We start from the raw sequence: 19077 nt of genomic DNA on the forward strand, positions 1-19077 counted from the left end.
GGAGTGCAGTGGCGCAATCTCGGCTCACTGCAAGCTCCGCCTCCCGGGTTCACGCCATTCTCCTGACTCGGCCTCTCCGAGTAGCTGGGACTACAGGCGCCCGCCACCACGCCCGGCTAATTTTTTGTATTTTTAGTAGAGACGGGGTTTCACTGTGGTCTCGATCTCCTGACCTCGTGATCCGCCCGCCTCGGCCTCCCAAAGTGCTGGGATTACAAGCGTGAGCCACCGCGCCCGGCCAATTTTTGTATTTTCTGTAGAGTTGGGGGTGTTGCTGTGTTGCTCAGGCTGGTCTCCAACTCCTGAGCTCAAGCAATCCCCCTGTCTCAGCCTCTCAAAGTGCAGGAATTACAGGTATGAGCCACCATGCCTAAACTTTACAAAAATTTTTTTGTTTTGTTTTGACACAAAACACTCTGTTGTCTCACTCTGTTGCCCAGGCTGGAGACAGTGGCACAATCTTGGCTCACTGCAACCTCCACCTCCCAGGTTTAAGCCATTCTCCTGCCTCAGCCTCCCGAGTAGCTGGGATTACAGGCATGCAGTACCACTTCCAGCTAATTTTTTGTAGTTTAGTATTGACGGGATTTCACCATGTTGGCCAGGCTGGTCTCAAACTCCTGACCTCAGTTGATCCTCCTGCCTCGGCCTCCCAAAGTGTTGGGATTACAGGCGTGAGCCACTGTGCCTGGCCAAAAATTTTTTTTTTTAAAACACACAGGCCGGGCGCAGTGGCTCACGCCTGTAATCCCAGCACTTTGGGAGGCCAAGGCGGGCAGTTCACGAGGTCAGGAGATCGAGACCATCCTGGCTAACACGGTGAAACCCCGTCTCTACTAAAAATACAAAAAATTAGCTGGGGTGGTGGCAGGCCCCTGTAGTCCCAGCTACTCGGGAGGCCGAGGCAGGAGAATGGTGTGAACCCGGGAGGCGGAGCTTGCAGTGAGCTGAGATCACGCCACTGCACTCCAGCCTGGGCGACAGAGCAAGACTCTGTCTCAAAAAAAAAAAAAAAACCACAGCCAGGCACAGTGGCTCACGCCTGTAATCCCAGCACTTTGGGAGGCCGAGGTGGGTGGATCACCTGAGGTCAGGAGTTCGAGACCAGCCTGACCAACATGGAAAAACCCCATCTCTACTAAAAATACTAAAATTAGCCGGGTGTGGTAGTGCATGCCTGTAATCCCAGCTACTCGGGAGGCTGAGGCAGGAGAATCGCTTGAACCCAAAAGGTGGAAGTTGCGGTGAGCCGAGATTGCGCCATTGCACTCCAGCCTGGACGACAAAAGCGAAACTCCGTCTCAAAAAAAAAAAAAAAAAAAAAGAAGAATAATAAAGTTCTGGTGGACAGTGCTGCTCTGGGCTTTCCTGAAAATGCCCCAGTGGGAGCTTCCCAGCCACACTTGGTGTCGAGGGTCACATGCCCACCTCTGGGGCCCAGGAAAAGAGAAGAGTCAGCTGATCCAACAGAAACAAAGAAACGCAGACACTTGCTGAGCTTGTGCACAGCGCTCTTCTGTGTAGGTGTCACTCCCAGTGACCCCTCGGCATGACCAGGTGAAGCCTGGGTCGGGTTTGGGTTCCTGATCAGTCAGAAAGACCCCTAGAGCCCATTCCTCTCGGCAGTCTGCCAGACCCATGGCAGGGTCAAGCCTGCGCCCCTCCCTTCCCCCCGCAGAAACGTCTACAAGGACCTGCGGCAGATTGAGCTGGCCTGTGACTCCCAAGAGGACGTGGACAGCTGGAAGGCCTCGTTCCTCCGAGCAGGCGTCTACCCCGAGAAGGACCAGGTGAGGAGCCGCCCTGTGCAGCCAGGCCCAGCAGCCCCTACCTGGGAGAGGAAGCAGGGCTGGCTTTCCCCAGGACAGGTCATTTTCAGGCCATGTTAGCCAGGAGTCTCTGAAATCATGTAGCAGATGCCCGCTTGAGCAAGCAAAGGAGAAATTGGGGGTACTTTGTCATCAGGGCCCAGAAAGTTCCCTCACGGAAGCCAGTGACCAGGGCACAGGGGATGGGGTCCCACTTGCTTTGTTCTCCTCTCTTTTCCCCTTCCATCCCGAGGTAGAGTGAACATGGCCACCCTTGGCCCCAATATTAAAATGTCTTGCCGGGCACGGTGGGTGGCTCGCGCCCTAATCCCAGCACTTTGGGAGGCTGAGGCGGGTAGATCATTTGAGTTCGGGGGTTCATTTGAGCTCAGGGGTTTGAAACCAGCCTGGCCAACATGGTGAAACCCCGTCTCTACTAAAACTACAAAAATTAGCCAGGCCTGGTGGCACATGCCTATAATCCCAGTTACTCGGGAGGCTTAGGCAGGAGATCGCTTACACCCAGGAGGTAGAGGTTGCAGTGAGCTGAGATCACGCCATTGCATTCCAGCCTGGGCGACAGAGCAAGACTCCATCTCAAAAATAAAATAAAATGTCCCAAGTTTGGGTGTGGTGGCTTACGCCTGCAATCCCAACACTTTGGGAGGTGATGTGGGCAGATCCTTTGGGCCCAGGAGTTCAAAAACAGCCTGGACAATGTTACAAAACCCTTCTCTCCAAAAAATACATACATACCCAGGCGTGGTGGCGCACCCCTGTAATCCCATCTACTCCAGGGCGCTGAGGTGGGAGGATCACTTGAGCTCTCCCCGGGAGGTTGAGGCTGCGGTGAGCCGTGTTTGTGCCACCGCACTGCAGCCTGGGTGACATAGCAAGACTGTGTCAAAAAAAAACAAAACAACAAAACAACAACATTCCAATGCCCAGGTGAGGGGATCCACCTCAGCATCAGCCAGGGTCACCCCATTGTTTGGGCAGCTCTGGCCCAGGGCAAGCAGGCGTATCTGGTGCCAGTGGGGCTGTCAGGGGCCAGCCTGAGGTCAGTTATTGGTGCGACAACAGGGCAGATGGTTTCCAGAGAATCAGGACTTGGCCCAGGCCACAGTCACCCCCTCAGCACCTCCCCTCCCACTTGCAGGCAGAAAACGAGGATGGGGCCCAGGAGAACACCTTCTCCATGGACCCCCAACTGGAGCGGCAGGTGGAGACCATTCGCAACCTGGTGGACTCATACGTGGCCATCATCAACAAGTCCATCCGCGACCTCATGCCAAAGACCATCATGCACCTCATGATCAACAATGTGAGTGCAGAACTAAAATTGAGAAGGAGGCAACCGGGTGCGGTGGCTCACGCCTGTAATCCCAGCACTTTGGGAGGCCAAGGTGGGCGGATCACTTGAGGTCAGGAGTTCAAGACCAGCCTGGCCAAAATGGTGAAACCCTATCTCTACTAAAAATACAAAAATTAGGCCGGGCGCGGTGGCTCACACCTGTAATCCCAGTACTTTGTGAGGCTGAGGTGAGTGGATCACGAGCTAAGGAGTTCGAGACTAGCCTGACCAACATGGTGAAACCCCATCTCTACTAAAAAATACAAAAATTAGCCGGGCACGAGGCCGGGCGCGGTGGCTCACGCTTGTAATCCCAGCACTTTGGGAGGCCGAGGCGGGCGGATCACGAGGTCAGGAGATCGAGACCAGGGTGAAACCCCGTCTCTACTAAAAATACAAAAAAAAGCCGGGCACGGTAGCTCACGCCTGTAATCCCAGCTACTCAGGAGGCTGAGGCAGGGGAATCGCTTGAACCCAAGAGGCAGAGGTTGTGGTAAGCCTAGAGTGTGTCACTGCACTCCAGCCTGGGCGACAGAGTGAGACTCCATCTCAAAAAAAAGAGAAAGAGAGAAAAAAAATACAAAAATTAGCCGGGCATGGTGGCGGGCGCCTGTACGGGAAGCTGAGGCAGGACAATTACTTGAACCTGGGAGATGGAGGTTGCAGTGAGCCAAGATCATGCCACTGCACTCCAGCCTGGTTGACAGAGCAAGACTCCATCTCAAAAAAAAAAAAAAAAAAAAAAAAAAAAAAAAATGAGAAGGAGACCGGGCACCCTGGCCTGTACCTGTTTGTAGTCTTAGCACTTTGGGAGGCTGAGGCAGGAGGATCACTTGAGCCCAGGAGGTTGAGGCTGCAGTGAGCTATGATCATGCCACTGCACTCCAGCCTGGGTGACAGAGCAAGACCTTGTGTCCAACAACAGCAACAACAACAAATTTGAATGAATCACCACCCTTTAAACACCGGAATCTGCATGGCCATCCTCTTTGGGAAACCCTAGGGTTTCCGAGCCACACTGGGTCCATAGTCCCGTCAAGTCCACTAACTGGAGTGAACACTGCAGGTGTGCGCCTTCTCTGAATTAATTAATGCTGTCCTCAGAATAACTGCAGGAGGGAGAACGGCCATCTTCCCCATTTCACAGACGGAAAACAAGGCCAGAGAGGTCAAGTAACCTGCCCCAAGTTCCTTAGGAAAGTGGGAAGTGGGATTCAAACCCACGTTCACCCTAGTTGCAACCATACCCTTGGGTTGTGTTGGGCAGCCGCTGTGTCCTAATGGCCTGGGGTCCAGCTTCTTCCTCGTGGGCGTCACCCGCCTGGCCCTGGGTTCCCTGGAGACTCTCAGGGCTCTGGGCTCCTCTTCAGTGAAATGCAGCTGTACTGATAATATCTCCAGCTCAGGCTGCTAGAGAGCTCAGGGCGCTTGTGTGTCAGGCCTTTGGCATGGCACTAGCCACTCAGAAAGCTTTATAAACCAGCTTTGGGGCCGGAGCAGTGGCTCATGCCTGTAATCCCAGCACTTTGGGAGGCTGAGGAGGGAGGATCACTTGAGCCCAGGAGTTGAAGACCAGCCTGGGCAACATAGCCATACCCCAATCTCTATAAAAAATTTAAAAATTAGCTGGGCATAGTGGCAAATGCCTGTAGTCCCAACTACTCAGAAGACCGAGGTAAGAGCATCGCTTGAGCCCAGGAGGTTGAGGCTGCAGTGAGCCATGATCACGCCACTGCACTCCAGCCTGGGTGATGGGTGATGGAGCAGGAACCTCTTTCCAAAAAAAAAAAAAAAGTGGCTTGGGTTTTGTATATGAATGTCAACCACAGAAACCTGCAGATCTAAGTAAAACTCCCACGTGGGGCGTGGCTGGGCATGGTGGCTCACATCTGTACTCCCAGCACTTTGGGAGGCTTGGAAGGAGGATCACTTGATCCCAGGAGTTCAAGACCAGCCTGGGCAACATAGTGAGACCCCATCTCTATTTAAAACACACACACAACTCCCACGTGCCATGCCCTCCCACCCTGTTACTCCCATTCTCAGTAGTGATCAGTGTTCACAGTTTCATGGTGTCCTGGTATGTTTCCTCATATACCGACAGGATAGGAGACATATACGGTTCTTCCGCTCTGAAATTTAAAATGCATATATCCTTTGACCCTGCAAGTTTACTTTTAGGAACTTCTCCAAGAGAGACAATTGCCCACATGCAAAGTGAGCTTATACATGCTTATTGTTTTCCACGATGTTTTATAGCAGCCAAAGATAGGAAATAATTATCCTTTTTTTTTTGAGACGGAGTCTCGCTCTGTCGCCCAGGCTGGAGGGCAGTGGCACAATCTCGGCTCACTGCAAGCTCCGCCTCCCGGGTTCACGCCATTCTCCCGCCTCAGCCTCCCGAGTAGCTGGGACTACAGGCGCCCGCCACTGCGCCCAGCTAATTTTTTGTATTTTGTAGAGATGGGGTTTCACCATGGTCTCGATCTCCTGACCTCGTGATCCGCCCGCCTCGGCCTCCCAAAGTGCTGGGATTACAGGTGTGAGCCACTGCGCCCGGCCTTAATTATCCATTTTTAATAGACTCTTATAAAATAAAAATATTTTATTATTTAAAAAAATAATAAATCTGTCGGCCCAGCTACTCGGGAAGCTGAGGCAGGAAGATCACTTGAGCCCAGGAGATCGAGGCTGCAGTGAGCAAAGATCACTCCACTGCACTCCAGCCTGAGTGATAGGAGTGAGACCCTATCTAAAAAAAAAAAAAAAGTTGTGACGGCCGGGTGTGGTGGCTCACGCCTGTAATCCCAGCACTTTGGGAGGCTGAGGCGGGCAGATCATGAAGTCAAGAGATTGAGACCATCCTGGCCAACATGCTGAAATCCCCCTCTACTAAAAATACAAAAATTAGCTTGGCGTGGTAGCGTGTGCCTGTAATCCCAGCTACTCTGGAGGGTGAGGCAGGAGAATCGCTTGAACCTGGGAGGTGGAGTTTGCAATGAGCGGAGATCACGCCACTGTACTGCAGCCTGGTGACAGAGGGAGACTCTGTCTCAAAAAAAAAAAAAAGAAAAAAAAAAGTAACTGAAAAACTTCTGTATCCAGTAGGAGGTTCAAGAAAGGACAATGTATAAACTTCATGAACAGAAACTAGTAGTGTTTGAACAGAAGCCAGGTGGAAGATGTAACAGGATTAGCCGGGCGTGGTGGCTTGCTTACTCATGTCTGTAATCCCAGCACTTTGGGAGGCCAAGGCGGGTGGATCACCTGAGGTCAAGAGTTAAAGACCAGCCTGGCCAATATGGTGAAACCCTGTCTCTACTAAAAATACAAAAATTAGCTAGGGGTGGGGCCGCATGCCTGTAGTCCCAGCTACTTGGGAGGTTGAGGCACAAGAATTGCTTGGACCCAGGAGACGCAGGTTGCAGTGAGCTGAGATTGCACTGCAGCCTGGGTGACAGAGTGAGACTCTGTCACAAAAAAATAAAGATATAACAGGATTGGCTGGGCGCAGTGGCTCACGCGTGTAATCCCAGCACTTTGGGAGGCCGAGGCGGGCGGATCATAAGGTCAGGAGATCGAGACCATCCTCGCTAACACGGTGAAACCCCATCTCTACTAAAAATACAAAAAATAAGCTGGGCGTGGTGGCAGGTGCCTGTAGTCCCAGCTACTTGGGAGGCTGAGGCAGGAGAATAGCGTGAACCCGGGAGGCAGAGGTTGCAGTGAGCTGAGATCGCACCACTGCACTCCAGCCTGGGCAACAGAGTGAGACTCCGTCCCAAAAAACAAAAACAAAAACAAAAAAGATATAACAGGATTATTCTGCCAAGGTTAAGGAAATAAATAAGCTAAAACAGGAGAAAAGATATTAATGGAAGAGGCAAGATACTAGGAATAAGTTGAATAAGAATCTCATAACCAGCCTGGGCCACATGGTGAAACCCCATCTCTAAAAAAATTACAAAAGTTAGCCAAGCGTGGTGTCAACGCGGCTGTCGTCCTAGCTACTTGGGGGGCTGAGGCAGGATAATTGCTTGAACCCGGGAGGTGGAGGTTGCAGTGAGCTGAGATTGAGCCACTGTACTCCAGCCTGGGTGACAGAGCAAGACTCTTTTTCAAAAAAGTCTGGGGTTGGCCCTGCCCTGTGAGGGATGTTTTTCCAGCAGTCACTGTAGGTTCTGGGTTGGGGTGATGCACAAGCCTGACCCTCCCCAACCCCTGCCCGCAGACGAAGGCCTTCATCCACCACGAGCTGCTGGCCTACCTATACTCCTCGGCAGACCAGAGCAGCCTCATGGAGGAGTCGGCCGACCAGGCGCAGCGGCGGGATGACATGCTGCGCATGTACCATGCCCTCAAGGAGGCGCTCAACATCATTGGCGACATCAGCACCAGCACTGTGTCCACGCCCGTACCCCCGCCCGTCGATGACACCTGGCTCCAGAGTGCCAGCAGCCACAGGTCCGGAAGCCTGGTTCCCCTACCCTCAAGCATTCGGCCTGCAGGTTCCTGCCCTCCCTGCATGTCCTACAGGGTCCTGGCAGGAAACAGGACACAGCCCAAGGGTGGCACCCAGGGCTGGGCACTGTGGGAGCTGCTGCCCTGCTGAGGCCGGAGGAGGGAGAGAAAGGGTATGGGGGCCAGCCAGCCCTGCAGCTCTAGGGCAGGACCCGTGAATAAATACCCCGCCTGCCCTCTGCTGGTGCCTTCCATTGGCACAGCCCAAATGGAAGCTGGGGTAAGAGGCTGGAGGGACAGCAGCCACAGGAGAGAGATGAGCCTCCTGGAGCACAGATAAGAGCAGATGGGAGGCTCTAGAGGGGCAAACGCAAGGTGTGGCCAGAGCTGCCCCCGCCCGAGTTATCCATTGAGGCCGTTGGGCAGGGAACCTCAGAGGGGGCTGTCTTGCAGAGCCCTCAGGGAGCCATGGTGTTCCTTACGGGGAGGATATCGCACCCAGGCCTGCAGGTGGCAGGTGCTGAGGCCCAGGAGGGAACCTGGGTGTCTGGACAGGACTTGCAGGTTCCACAGCCCCTGGAGACATTAGGGCTTGATCTGGAGGACTCTGGAAGTATCTTTGGCTGTGAGGGTGGATCCCAGGCCCAAGGCCTGAGGGACCCTGTGAGTGGGAAGTGCCTGGCCGTGTGGGGGCCAAGGGCAAGGGAAGGTGGGACTGGCGCTCAGGTTGGGGTGGGAGGATCCCACTGCGCTTGCACTGTCCCCATAGCCAGCCCCCACCTCAGGTTCTGGCAGCCACAGTGGCATGGCGGGGGCTTCTACTCCATCTGTATCTGTAGCTCACACCCTCTCCTTCCTCACAGCCCCACTCCACAGCGCCGACCGGTGTCCAGCATACACCCGCCTGGCCGGCCCCCAGCAGTGAGGGGCCCCACTCCAGGGCCCCCCCTGATTCCTGTGCCCGTAGGGGCAGCAGCCTCCTTCTCGGCGCCCCCAATCCCATCCCGGCCTGGACCCCAGAGCGTGTTTGCCAACAATGACCTCTTCCCAGCCCCGCCTCAGATCCCATCTCGGCCAGTTCGGATCCCCCCAGGGATTCCCCCAGGAGTGCCCAGGTAAGGCCGACCCCCTTCCCCCGACCCCAACTGCCTGCGCCCTGGGGTCTCTCCTCCTGTCTCACTTCCTCCCAGTGAGCTCTCACTATGTGCCCAGCTGCTGGAGTGGAGGAATCGTCCTCATCCCTGTTTGGCTCGCAAGGAAACAGGCCCAGAGAGGCCAAGAGGCTTGTTCAGTGTCACAGAGTAGCGGAGCCCCAGTGACTCCGGGGCTCCCAGCTTACCCTCTGCCCACTGGGGTGTGCCACCAGGCAGCTGGGGAACCCTCATGCTGGGCACCTCCTCCCACTGTTTACCTTCTTCTCCTTCCTGCCCCTGCCTGCCTCAACCTACACTGTGGGCCAGGCTTTATTCTCCCCACTTCTCTGGTGGGGAAGCTGAGGCCCAGGGAGGGCAGGGGACTCACTGAGGGTCAAACAGCAGGCGAGTCGATGCCTAGGTTTGGCACTCCTCCCCGACACCCTGGTGGCTTGCGGAGGTCAGCCTGGGGAACACCCTGGGGTGGTGTGTGGGTGGGGGCTGGGTCCACAACCCAGGCCTGCCTCCTGCTCATGGCCTCACTGCCGTCTCCCCCTCCCCACCTGTCTTTATTCTCTTTGCAGCAGAAGACCCCCTGCTGCGCCCAGCCGGCCCACCATTATCCGCCCAGCCGAGCCATCCCTACTCGACTAGGCCTCCAGGGGGGCGTGCTCTCGGGGGTCTCACGCACCCACGGCTCAGGAGCTTCAGTGGTCTGGGGCCCTCTGCCGCCCCTATGCTGGGACCAGGCTCCCAGTGGGCAGCCCTGGCCTCTTCCTTAATGCTGGCCCCGGTCCAGGACTGGCCCCCATGCCTAGCTGGACACCACACTGCGCAAAGGGGCCCTGGAGCTCCAGGCAGGGGGTGCTGGGGTGTTGCACTTTGGGGGATGGAGTCTCAGGGTGGCAGAGTTGGGACCTGAACCGTCAAAGCCATCCTGAATCAGGGGTCCAGGCTGGGGGGGACTCTACCAGGGTCTTCTCAGGCTGGGAAAGCCCATATAGGGCAGGCCTTCTAGAAGTGGGGGCACCAAGGGCGCCTACATCCCCAGGCCTTGGGGTATATCAACTTCCCATTAGCAGGAGCTCCCCAGCGGCAAGCCTAGCCCAGTGGGCTCGGTAGTGCCCAGCTGCCAGGCCTGAGGTGTACATAGTCCTTCCTGGCCATATTAACCACACAGCCTGAGCCTGGCCCAGCCTCGGCTGCCAGAGGTGCCTTTGCTAGGCCCGGAGCCATTGGCCCGGGCCGGCCTTGCCCTACTCCTCTCCTCCTCCTCCTGGGTCCCCCAGGGTGGCTGGGCTTGGGCTATGTGGGTGGTGGTGGCGGGGGGCCTTGGGGGCCTCTCAGCTCCCGCCCATGCCTCCCTGATGGGGCGGGCCCCGGGCAGCCTCTCTGAGCAGACCTCACCTACTCCTCGCTCGGTTTGACCACTGTAAGTGCCTGCACTCTGTATCCCATTAATAAACTAAAATAAAGGGAAGACGCTGCTGGTGGCTGCTGTGTGGGCCTCTTGTGTCAGTGTTCAGGCTGGGGACTTGGGCGCCACCTCCATCAGGCCTCCCATAAGGATGCCCAGGTCCCTGCGCTCATAAGCGCCTCCCACCTCCCTGAGGGCTCTGCTTTCGGGGGTGTCACCTTTCAGAGGAAGCCACTCGATACCGGGGAGAGCTTTTACTTTCCTTAGCACGTGAGGAGTGGGAGCAGATATTCTCTGATCCCTGCACACCCCCACGTGCACAGGCCTGGCTGCTGCCTGGTGAAGCAGGGACCCCAGCGCTCCACCCCCTTCCTACCCTCAGGCCCTGCTTCTCTCACCCTCTCGTGGGGAAGCCCAGGCCTCGTGGCCCAACTGGGGCTCAGTTAAACTTTGCTTTCTGATTTTTCTCTTGTGCCAGGCGACCACCTCCATCGGCTCCCGCACGACCTTTCTTCTGAGCTTCGTGGGAGGCCCTTCCTGCCTGTCTGGCTGCCCCCTCGGGGCCAGTCTGTCCTGGCTGGTGTCCCTGAGCCCCAATCAGCAGGCTCTTGTGATTTTCTGAGCATAATTTATTGACTCTGATGCCCAGGCCATACCACCCTTTGTTCCAGGAGGCTTCTGCCTGGACTTTGGCCGGGCCATCCCTCATTCCTGTGTGGGGCCCCTGCAGGAGAGGGGCCAGGGCAGGTGGTCTTCCAGGCCCCCTTTCTGGCATTCTGTTACCAGACCTCAACCTGGCTTGGAGGGCCCAGGTTTCCTTGTTAGGCCCTGCCCCGCACCAGGCAACGCTAACACAGGATGGGAGGCTTAGGCTAAGGCACATTTACAGTAGAGGGGCCAGGAAATCCGAGGCTCACGTTCGAACGCTGCAGTGCCCACCATGTGAGATTTCCAGGACCGTCGGTGCAGCCGCTGAGCTGTCCCTTCTACAAGCCAGAGGTGTTCCCTGCCCGCTGAGGATGGAAGGAGACTCACGGGGCCAGACCGCAGGCCCCGACTGCACACTCCCGTTTTGGCAGGAAACTAAAATTGGGGAGGGACCCCCAAGTCTCATATGCACACACCCTGCTGCCCCTTCCTTCGTCCCATTCTTCCTTCCATGGCAGGGGCTACGTGGGCACCGGGCGCTTGTCCTGGAAGAAGCGCTTGAGCGTGCAGACCTGCAGCACGCCCACCAGCAGCAGCACCGCCACATTGACAGCTGACCAGAAGTTGACCCGCTCCAAGTTGCCCTCTTGCAGGTTGCGGTCACGTGCCTCGAAGGCCCGCAGTAGCGTCAGCATCTGGATGCTGCGCTCCAGCCGGGTCCGCATGGTCTCAATGGACTCCTGCAGGGCAGAGGGAGGGCAAGGGTCAGGCTTCCCTCTGCCCATTGGGAATCAGAGACCAAAAAAACCGGGGGATATGGAGGAAGGCTGTATTAACCCAGGGAGGTACAGCTGCAAACACAGACTTGTTCAGGCTAAGTGCAGATCCTCGCCCTGCCACTCACTGGCTGTGTGACCATCAGCAACTTAATTAACCTATCTGAGCCTGTTTCCTCTTCTATAAGCTTCCAAATTGCTGTGAAAATTTAATGCCTAAATAAATGTACAAGGACAAGCATGGTGGCTCATGCCTATAATCCCAGCACTTTGGAAGGCTGAGGTGGGAGGATCGCTTGAGCCCAGGAGTTTGAGACCAGCCTGGGCTACATGGCAAAACCCCATCTCTACAAAAAATTAGCCAGGGGTGGTGATGTGCAACTGTAATCCCAGCTACTCAGGAGGCTGAGGCAAGATTACACTTGTAATCCAAACACAGGAGGATCACTTAAACCCAGGAGTTCAAGACCACCCTAGCCAACATGGTGAAACCTCGTCTCTACAGAAAACAAAAAATTAATCAGGCATAGTGTTGCACACCCGTAATCCCACTGAGGTGGCAGGATTGCTTGAGCCCAGGAGTTTGAGGCTGCGATGGGCTATGATCACACCACTGCACTCCAACCTGAGTGACAGAGCAAGACCTTGCCTCGCCGTAGCTCACACCTGTAATCCCAGAACTTTGGGAAGCCAAGGCGGACAGATTCCCTGAGGTCAGGAGTTCGAGACCAGCCTGGCCAACATGGTGAAACCCTGTCTCTACTAAAAATACAAAAATTAGTCAGGCGTGGTGGCGCAGCTACTCGGGAGGCTGAGGCAGGAGAATCGGTTGAACCTGGGAGGCAGAGGTTGCAGTGAGCTGAGATCGTGCCACTGCAATCCAGCCTGGGTGACTAAGAGAGATCTGTTTGAAAATAAATAAGTAGCTAATTAAAATACTAATAAATGTACAGAACATATATGCTTGTGGTTAAGAGCATAGTTGCTGAAACCATCATGGGTTCAATACCAACTCTGCTAGTTGGTCTGTGTGGCCGTGAGTTGCTCAGCCATCCTGTATCTCACTTTTTCCACCTGTAAAATGGGGATGACTTGAGCACAGGGTCTGCTTCACAAGGTGGTTTGGAGATTTACAGTATGAGTTATTTATGATATGAGTTCCTTAAACCTTTACACCAGGGTTTATACCTAGAAATGTACTACTGTTTTTTTTTTTTTGTTTTTTTTTTTGAGATGGAGTCTTGCTCTGTCGACCAGGCTGCAGTGCAGTGGCACAATCTCGGCTCACTACAAGCTCCGCTTCCTGGGTTCAGGCCATTCTCCTGCCTCAGCCTCCCGAGTAGCTGGGAATACAGGTGCCTGCAACCACGCCCGGCTAATTTTTTGTATTTTTAGTAGAGACAGGGTTTCACCGTGTTAGCCAGGACCGTCTCGATCTTCTGACCTGGTGATCCGCCCGCCTCGGCCTCCCAAAGTGCTGGGATTACAGGCATGAGCCACCGCGCCCGGCCTACTTTTTTTTTTTTTTTTTTTTTGAGACGGAGTTTTGCTCTTATTGCCCAGGCTGGAGTGCAATGGTGCGATCTCGGCTCACTGCAACCTCTGCCTCCTAGGTTCAACCTCCACCTCCTGGGTTCAAGTCATTTTCCAGCCTCAGCCTCCTGAGTAGCTGGGATTACAGGCGCCCGCCACCACACCCGGCTAATTTTTGTATTTTTAGCAGAGACGGGGTTTCACCATGTTGGCCACGCTGGTCTCAAACTCCTGACCTCAGGTGATCCACCCGCCTCCCAAAGTGCTGGGATTACAGGCGTGAGCCACCGTGCCCAGCCTGAAATGAACTACTTATTTTAAGAGCTGCTACTGTTACTATAATTCAGTCGGGGGCACCACTACGGAGGGGAGGCTGGGTCAGCCCAAGGGGGGCACCCCAGGTGAATCCTAGAGATCTGGAAGGAGTGGCCCCAGCGCAGCCTGGACACACCTTGATGTCCTCCATTTTAACATCCAGCATCTCCTCGGGCTCCACAGCCTCTGCCCATCCTTCGACCTCCTCGTCATCCTGGAGGCTGTCAAAGATCAGTTCAAAGAACACCAGCTTCTCGGAGATGGTGCTGAAGGAGTTGTCAAAGCACAGCTTGTAGTCCCCGGCCTCCGTTGGCTCTACCCTGGGCAGACAGACACACAGACATGACCCACGGTGGCCGGCCAGCCGACTCAGTGGGGCAGTCAGGGCGGTAACCTGAGGCCGCCTGGGAAGGGCAGGGCTGTAACTGAACCCAGGCAGGCATCAGGACTGAACTCACGTGTGTACCCCATCAGCCTTGCGGGACTCGCTGACCAACAGCACGCCCTGAGGGCTCTCCAACGTGAAGTCCACGTCCAGCCCAGCACCTCCGATCACCTGGGGGGCAGGTAAGAGCGGGTGGAGGGCTAGCGGTAGGCCAAGGGCGCCTGCCGAAGGGGGCTACCGCTGAACCAACACTCTGATCGATACAGACCACCAAGGGCTTACCTGAACGGCGGCACACCCACAACCGGTCCCGCCCCAACCTGTCCCAATGGCTGCGCCCCTTGCCTCCACCCTCATTGATATGACAGCTTGGGATCCATACTTTCAGCTGACCACGCACCTATCAAAAGTAATTAATGGACGTTTACTTGACCACTCCCCTGGTTGGCTCCTCCTCCGAAAGAGGATAGGCCCAGGCTTTTTCCTTAGTCTAACCCCCGAGAAAGGCCTGTGTCGGCAACGCCCCCGTAGTCGACCTATCAGCATTATAGCCACGCCCACTAGCGAGAGTCCTGTCCTCTCAGTAGCTCCTTATACTTATCGGTGGCCCCGCCCCCTCTGGATCTCTTACTCTAGCCCCGCCTTCTTTATTACTCCCTCCCCTTCCGCTCCCACACACCGTCCCCGCCCCATTTGTCCATCTCTTTCTAGCTCCTCCCCCTTCCTCCTAAAGCGCGCCTCGACTCGGCCGCCTGGCCACGCCCCCTTTCCCTGACTCCGCTCGCTGCCCAGCCCGCGACCCTTTACCTGGTATTCGGTCTCGAGGCTTGCGTTGGCCGGCGCGGACTGGTAGAAACACTGCTTCCTCCCCGCCGGCAACAGGAACGTGAACTCACCGTCCTGGATTGGCTGGGGCCCCGCCCCTCCTACCCCCACTGGTGGCATTAGTAGCCACAAGGCCAAGGCTAGGGCCGCGCCGGCCGCCATCATCCGGGTCACCCTCTGGTCTGCAAAGGGGTCGCGGCTCCTTTAAGCGCTAGCCCTGCCCCCGTCCTACTGGACGGAGCTCATTGGCAGTCGCTTCTGTACGTTGTCCGTAACCAGAGGTTCCAGGAGTGAAGGACCCCCCCCCCCCCCCCCCGCCCCGAGGGCAGGCGGCCCGAATGAATGCCTGATGTGCTCGGAAACAACCCTCTAGGAATATTTTTCTCAAAGGCTTCGGCTCTCTTCTCGGCCGCTGGTGGAGGAAAATGACAAAAAAAAGTGTCCTGATGGCGCATCTTTTGTAGGCAGTAGCTAAGACAACTAAAGTTAGAGGCTGTAGGGTCCTCTTTAGGCACCTCCCCGCGGTTTTCCCAGAGTGCGCCGCGCTTGGCAACCTTTGGCGGGACCGACGGGGTGGAGTGGATCCAAAAATAGTGTCTAGGCGTGGCCCTGTGCGCGACCCGTAGGCCTCGCCTATAAAAGGGCTCAGCTGGGGCGGGGCGGAGATACCTGTGGCGTCGTGTTTTGCTTCCTCTGGGAGCGTGGCCCCAGGTTTGACGCCTTTTGCGCCTTAGACGCATCAGCGTATCAGTTTCCTCGTAAGTCGGGAGTGATGGAACGACCACCCTGTAGGGCGGCTGTGAGAATTGAGATGAGGCTTGGTTTATATTGAGCGCTCAGCTTTCCTGGCTTATAGACAGTGGAGGGGTGTGGCCCCACCATGCACCCCAAGGGTCTCAGACTCAAGGGCCAGTAGGTAAACAGAGCCATTACTGTAGCCTCGGGTCAGAAAAACGACAGCCCAGGTAGGAAGAGGTAAGGACAGTGGGGACTGGGAGCCACGTTGCCTGGTTCAACTCCTGCCCCACCCATTACTTGAGTCAGTCCCTCTGTTGAGCCTCAGTTTCCTCTTCTGCAAAATGGCGATAATAAGCCTGCCCTACTGGGCTGTTGTTAGGATACGTGAAATGCTTGTTGAGTGCTTGGTTCTGCAGTGCGTGGCACATCACAGGCCCTCAGTAAATAATAATCTGTTATTTGGTTCTCGTCTAAACATAAAGTGTGTACACGGAGATGTTTAGTCTTCAAAGATAAACCCGGAAAAGGTTGGCAGGTGATGACAAAGACCCCTCAAATACAGCTCGCTGTTGTCAGCACTTTCCTGCATTTGGAAAATTTGGGGAAGTACCTCTTTGTAACATCAGTTTGGTATTCCTTTTCACTCCAAGCTTTTCTATCATTTACACTCACTGCTTGGACAATTTGAAGTAATAGTGGAGAATGGGTGACCCCTTTTTTTTCTTTTTCTGTTTTTTTCCTTTTTTTTTTTGAGACGGAGTCTCCCTCTGTTGCCCAGGCTAGAGTGCAGTGGCGCGATCTCGGCTCACTGCAACCTCCGTCTCCTGGGGTTCCAGCGATTCTCCTGCCTCAGCCTTCCGAGCAGCTGAGACTACAGGCACGTGCCACCACACCTGGCTAATTTTTTGTATTTTTAGTAGAGAGGGGGTTTCACCGTGTTAGCCAGGATGGTCTTGATCTCCTGACCTTGTGATCCGTCCACCTCAGCCTCCCAAAGTGCTGGGATTATAGGCGTGAGCCACTGCGCCCACCCGGATTTTTTTAGGACAGGGTCTTGCTCTGTTGCCCAGGCTGGAGTGCAGTGACGCCATCATGGCTCACTGCAGTCTCGACCTCCTGGGCTCAAGCGATTCTCCCACCTCAGCCTCCTGAGTAGCTGGGACTACAGGTGTACACCACCATGACTAACTAATTTTTTGTAGACATGAGGTCTCCCTGTGTTGCCCAGGCTGGTTTCAAACTCCTGGGCTCAAGCCATCTGCCTGCTGCCTCACCCTCCCAAAGTGTTGGGATTACTAAAATTGATTTTTTTAAATACAGTAAAATTCACATTGCATAAAATTAACCATTTTAAGGCCGGGTGCGGTGGCTCACGCCTGTAATCCCAACACTTTTGGAGGCCGAGGCAGGCGGATCATGAGGTCAGGAGATTGAGACTATCCTGGCTAACAGGGTGAAACCCCGTCTCTACCAAAAATACAAAAAATTAGCCAGGCGTGGTGGCGGGCGCCTGTAGTCTCAGCTATTCTGGAGGCTGAGGCAGGAGAATGATGTGAACCTGGGAAGCAGAGCTTGCACTGAGCCAAGATCGCGCCACTGCACTCCAGCCTGGGCAACAGACCAAGACTCCGTGTCAAAAAAAATAAAAATAACCATTTTAAAATTAACAATTCAGTGGCATTTAGTACATTCCAGTGTTGTGCAGTGACTTCTATGTAGTTCCAAAACATTTTCATCGGCCTAGTAAGGATCCCTGTGCCCATTAAGCAGTGATTCTGAAACGGCCTCATTGTCTTGAGTAACACCCAGAGTTCATTGTCTCACAGCCACGGAGAACAAGGACCAGGACACACACAAGAGTGAGGTTGAGAACGAAAGTTTAATAGGCAACGGAGAGTATAGCTCTCTGCTACAGAGAAGGGTCCTGGAAAAATGGGTTGCTGGTCCATAGCAAAATGCAGGGGGGTTTATAGATGAGCTGGTGAGAGGCGGAGCCTGAGTTACATAGGGGATGAAAACCTGGTTAGAACAGGTGTGCCATTTGCATAGGCTGCGAATTTCTGGTATCTGCTAATCTTTTATTATGCAGCCAGGGTCTCTGCCTGAGCTGTGCCACATTGCCCATTTCTTTTCTTTATTTTCTTTCTTTTTTTTTTTTTGCTTTTTTTTTGAGACAGAGTCTCGCCCTGTCACCCAGGCTGTAGTGCAGTGGCATGATCTAGGCTCACTGCAGCCTCTGCCTCCTGGGTTCAAGGGATTCTCTCGCCTCAGTAGCTGGGATTACAGGCGCCTGCCACCACGCCCAACTAATTTTTTGTATTTTTAGTAGAGAGGAGATTTCACCATGTTGGCCAGGCTGATCTTGAACTCCTGACCTTATGATCCGCCCACGTGGGCCTCCCAGAGTGCTGGGATTACCGGCATGAGCCATCTTGCCCAGCCCCATGTTGCCCATTTCTTAGTTCCTGTACATGTGGTAGCAAAAAAAGGGGGAGATGGAGCTTCTATGTTGGATATGCCTGGCTCCCCGGTAGCCCTTTTCTGTTGGTGCAGCTGCCAGCATTCCCACGTGCAAGCTTCCAGCTTCCTTATCTATGTTTGCAGCTCGAGTTTTCAGGCTGCTCTTTATTAGAAAAGAAATGATTTAGGGGGCTACTTTCTGTTAGAAAAGAAATTCTGCTGAGGACTCTTTGCCCTCACCATCTGCCTAAATAATTTCTTTCTATCTCCTGTATCAACTCCTCATTCCACTTTGCCCCCCCGCCTCTCAACTAGCCATGTACTTTTGGCCTCTAGGGATTTACCTACTCTGGATATTTCATATGAATAGAAGCAGACAGTGTGTCACCATTTGTACTGAACTTCTTTTACTTAGCATGTTTCTAGGGTTAGACCATGTATCAATATTTAATTCCTTTTTATGGCTGAGTAGTATTCTATTGTATGCACATACCACAATCAATTTTTCTGTTGTTCTTTTTTTTTTTTTGAGACAGTCTCGGTCTCACTGTATTACTCAAGCTGGAGTGCAGTGGTGTGATCACAGCTCACCGCACCCTCCACTTCCCGAGCTCATGTGATCCACCTCAGCCTCCCAAGTAGCTGGGACTACAGGTGCACACCACCACACCTGGCTAATTATTTTTTGTGGAGACAAGAGGTCTCCCTGTGTTACCCAGACTGGTCTTTAACTCCTGGGCTTAAGTGATTCTCCTGCCTCAGTGCCCAAAGCGCCGAGATTACAGTTGTGAGTCACTGTGCCTGGCCCCACAATTTCTTTAGCCATTCATTATTGATGGACAGTAGAGTTATTTCAACCTTTTAGTTATTGTGAGTACAGCTGCTGTTAACATGTATGTATGTGTATTTCATTACCTGCATTCAGCTCTTTGGGGTATAGATCTCGCGGTGGAATTGCTGGATCCTATGGTATTTCTATGTTTAACTTTTTGAGGAACAACCAAAGTGTTTTCCACAGTGGCTCTGCTGTTTTTCATTCCCACCAACCACGTATGAGGGTTCCAGTTTCTCTACATCCTCACTAACACTTGTTACTTTGCATTTTGTTTTTTGTTTTGTTTTGTTTTTGAGACAGAGTCTCACTCCTTCACTTCGGCTGGAGTGCAGTAACTGCAGTCTCCATCTCCCGAGTTCAAGTGATTCTCCTGCCTCAGCCTCCCAAGT

General features: G+C 54.2%; 2 protein-coding genes across 9 annotated transcripts in view; one reads left to right on the plus strand and one right to left on the minus strand.

The window, feature by feature from the left end:
* DNM2 (dynamin 2) overlaps positions 1-10249 on the plus strand; it is a 115418-nt gene extending 105169 nt beyond the window's left edge. For 4 of the 7 annotated variants that reach the window (XM_032169676.2, XM_032169682.2, XM_032169677.2 and 1 more), the window contains 5 exons: positions 1679-1790; positions 2968-3132; positions 7394-7626; positions 8487-8738; positions 9341-10249. In XM_032169676.2, the coding sequence (XP_032025567.1) occupies positions 1679-1790; positions 2968-3132; positions 7394-7626; positions 8487-8738; positions 9341-9410 (832 nt within the window). In that variant the 3' untranslated portion in view covers positions 9411-10249. The remainder of the gene's footprint in view (positions 1-1678; positions 1791-2967; positions 3133-7393; positions 7627-8486; positions 8739-9340) is intronic. The other 3 variants (XM_032169679.2, XM_032169678.2, XM_032169683.2) reach the window with 1 other exon arrangement.
* A 532-nt stretch (positions 10250-10781) lies between these two features.
* Positions 10782-14920, minus strand: TMED1 (transmembrane p24 trafficking protein 1). Of its 2 annotated transcripts, XM_032169687.2 has the most exons (5): positions 14638-14727; positions 14113-14230; positions 13904-14001; positions 13582-13765; positions 10782-11561 (listed from the first exon to the last, which is right to left on the minus strand). In XM_032169687.2, the coding sequence occupies exons 2-5, from the start codon at positions 14185-14187 to the stop codon at positions 11343-11345; spliced, it is 576 nt and encodes a 191-aa protein (XP_032025578.1). In that variant the 5' UTR covers positions 14188-14230; positions 14638-14727; the 3' UTR covers positions 10782-11342. The 2 variants fall into 2 exon arrangements, with proteins under 2 accessions (XP_032025578.1, XP_032025577.1); XM_032169686.2 differs by lacking the exon at positions 14113-14230 and having other exon boundaries at positions 14638-14920.
* Positions 14921-19077: the final 4157 nt, after the last annotated feature.

The sequence above is a fragment of the Hylobates moloch genome, unplaced genomic scaffold (assembly GCF_009828535.3).
Source record: "Hylobates moloch isolate HMO894 unplaced genomic scaffold, HMol_V3 SCAFFOLD_12, whole genome shotgun sequence".
NCBI classification, from domain to species: domain Eukaryota; kingdom Metazoa; phylum Chordata; class Mammalia; order Primates; family Hylobatidae; genus Hylobates; species Hylobates moloch.

What these genes read in the sequence shown, in the direction of transcription:
- TMED1 (XM_032169686.2), bottom strand. Translation starts at nt 14,820, where the DNA reads ATGATGGCGGCCGGCGCGGCCCTAGCCTTGGCCTTGTGGCTACTAATG. An exon ending in GCCTCGAGACCGAATACCAG is followed by an intron (nt 14,002 to 14,637) that starts GTAAAGGGTCGC and finishes CCTGCCCCCCAG; the next exon opens with GTGATCGGAGGTGCTGGGCT. An exon ending in AAGGCTGATGGGGTACACAC is followed by an intron (nt 13,766 to 13,903) that starts GTGAGTTCAGTC and finishes CTGTCTGCCCAG; the next exon opens with GGTAGAGCCAACGGAGGCCG.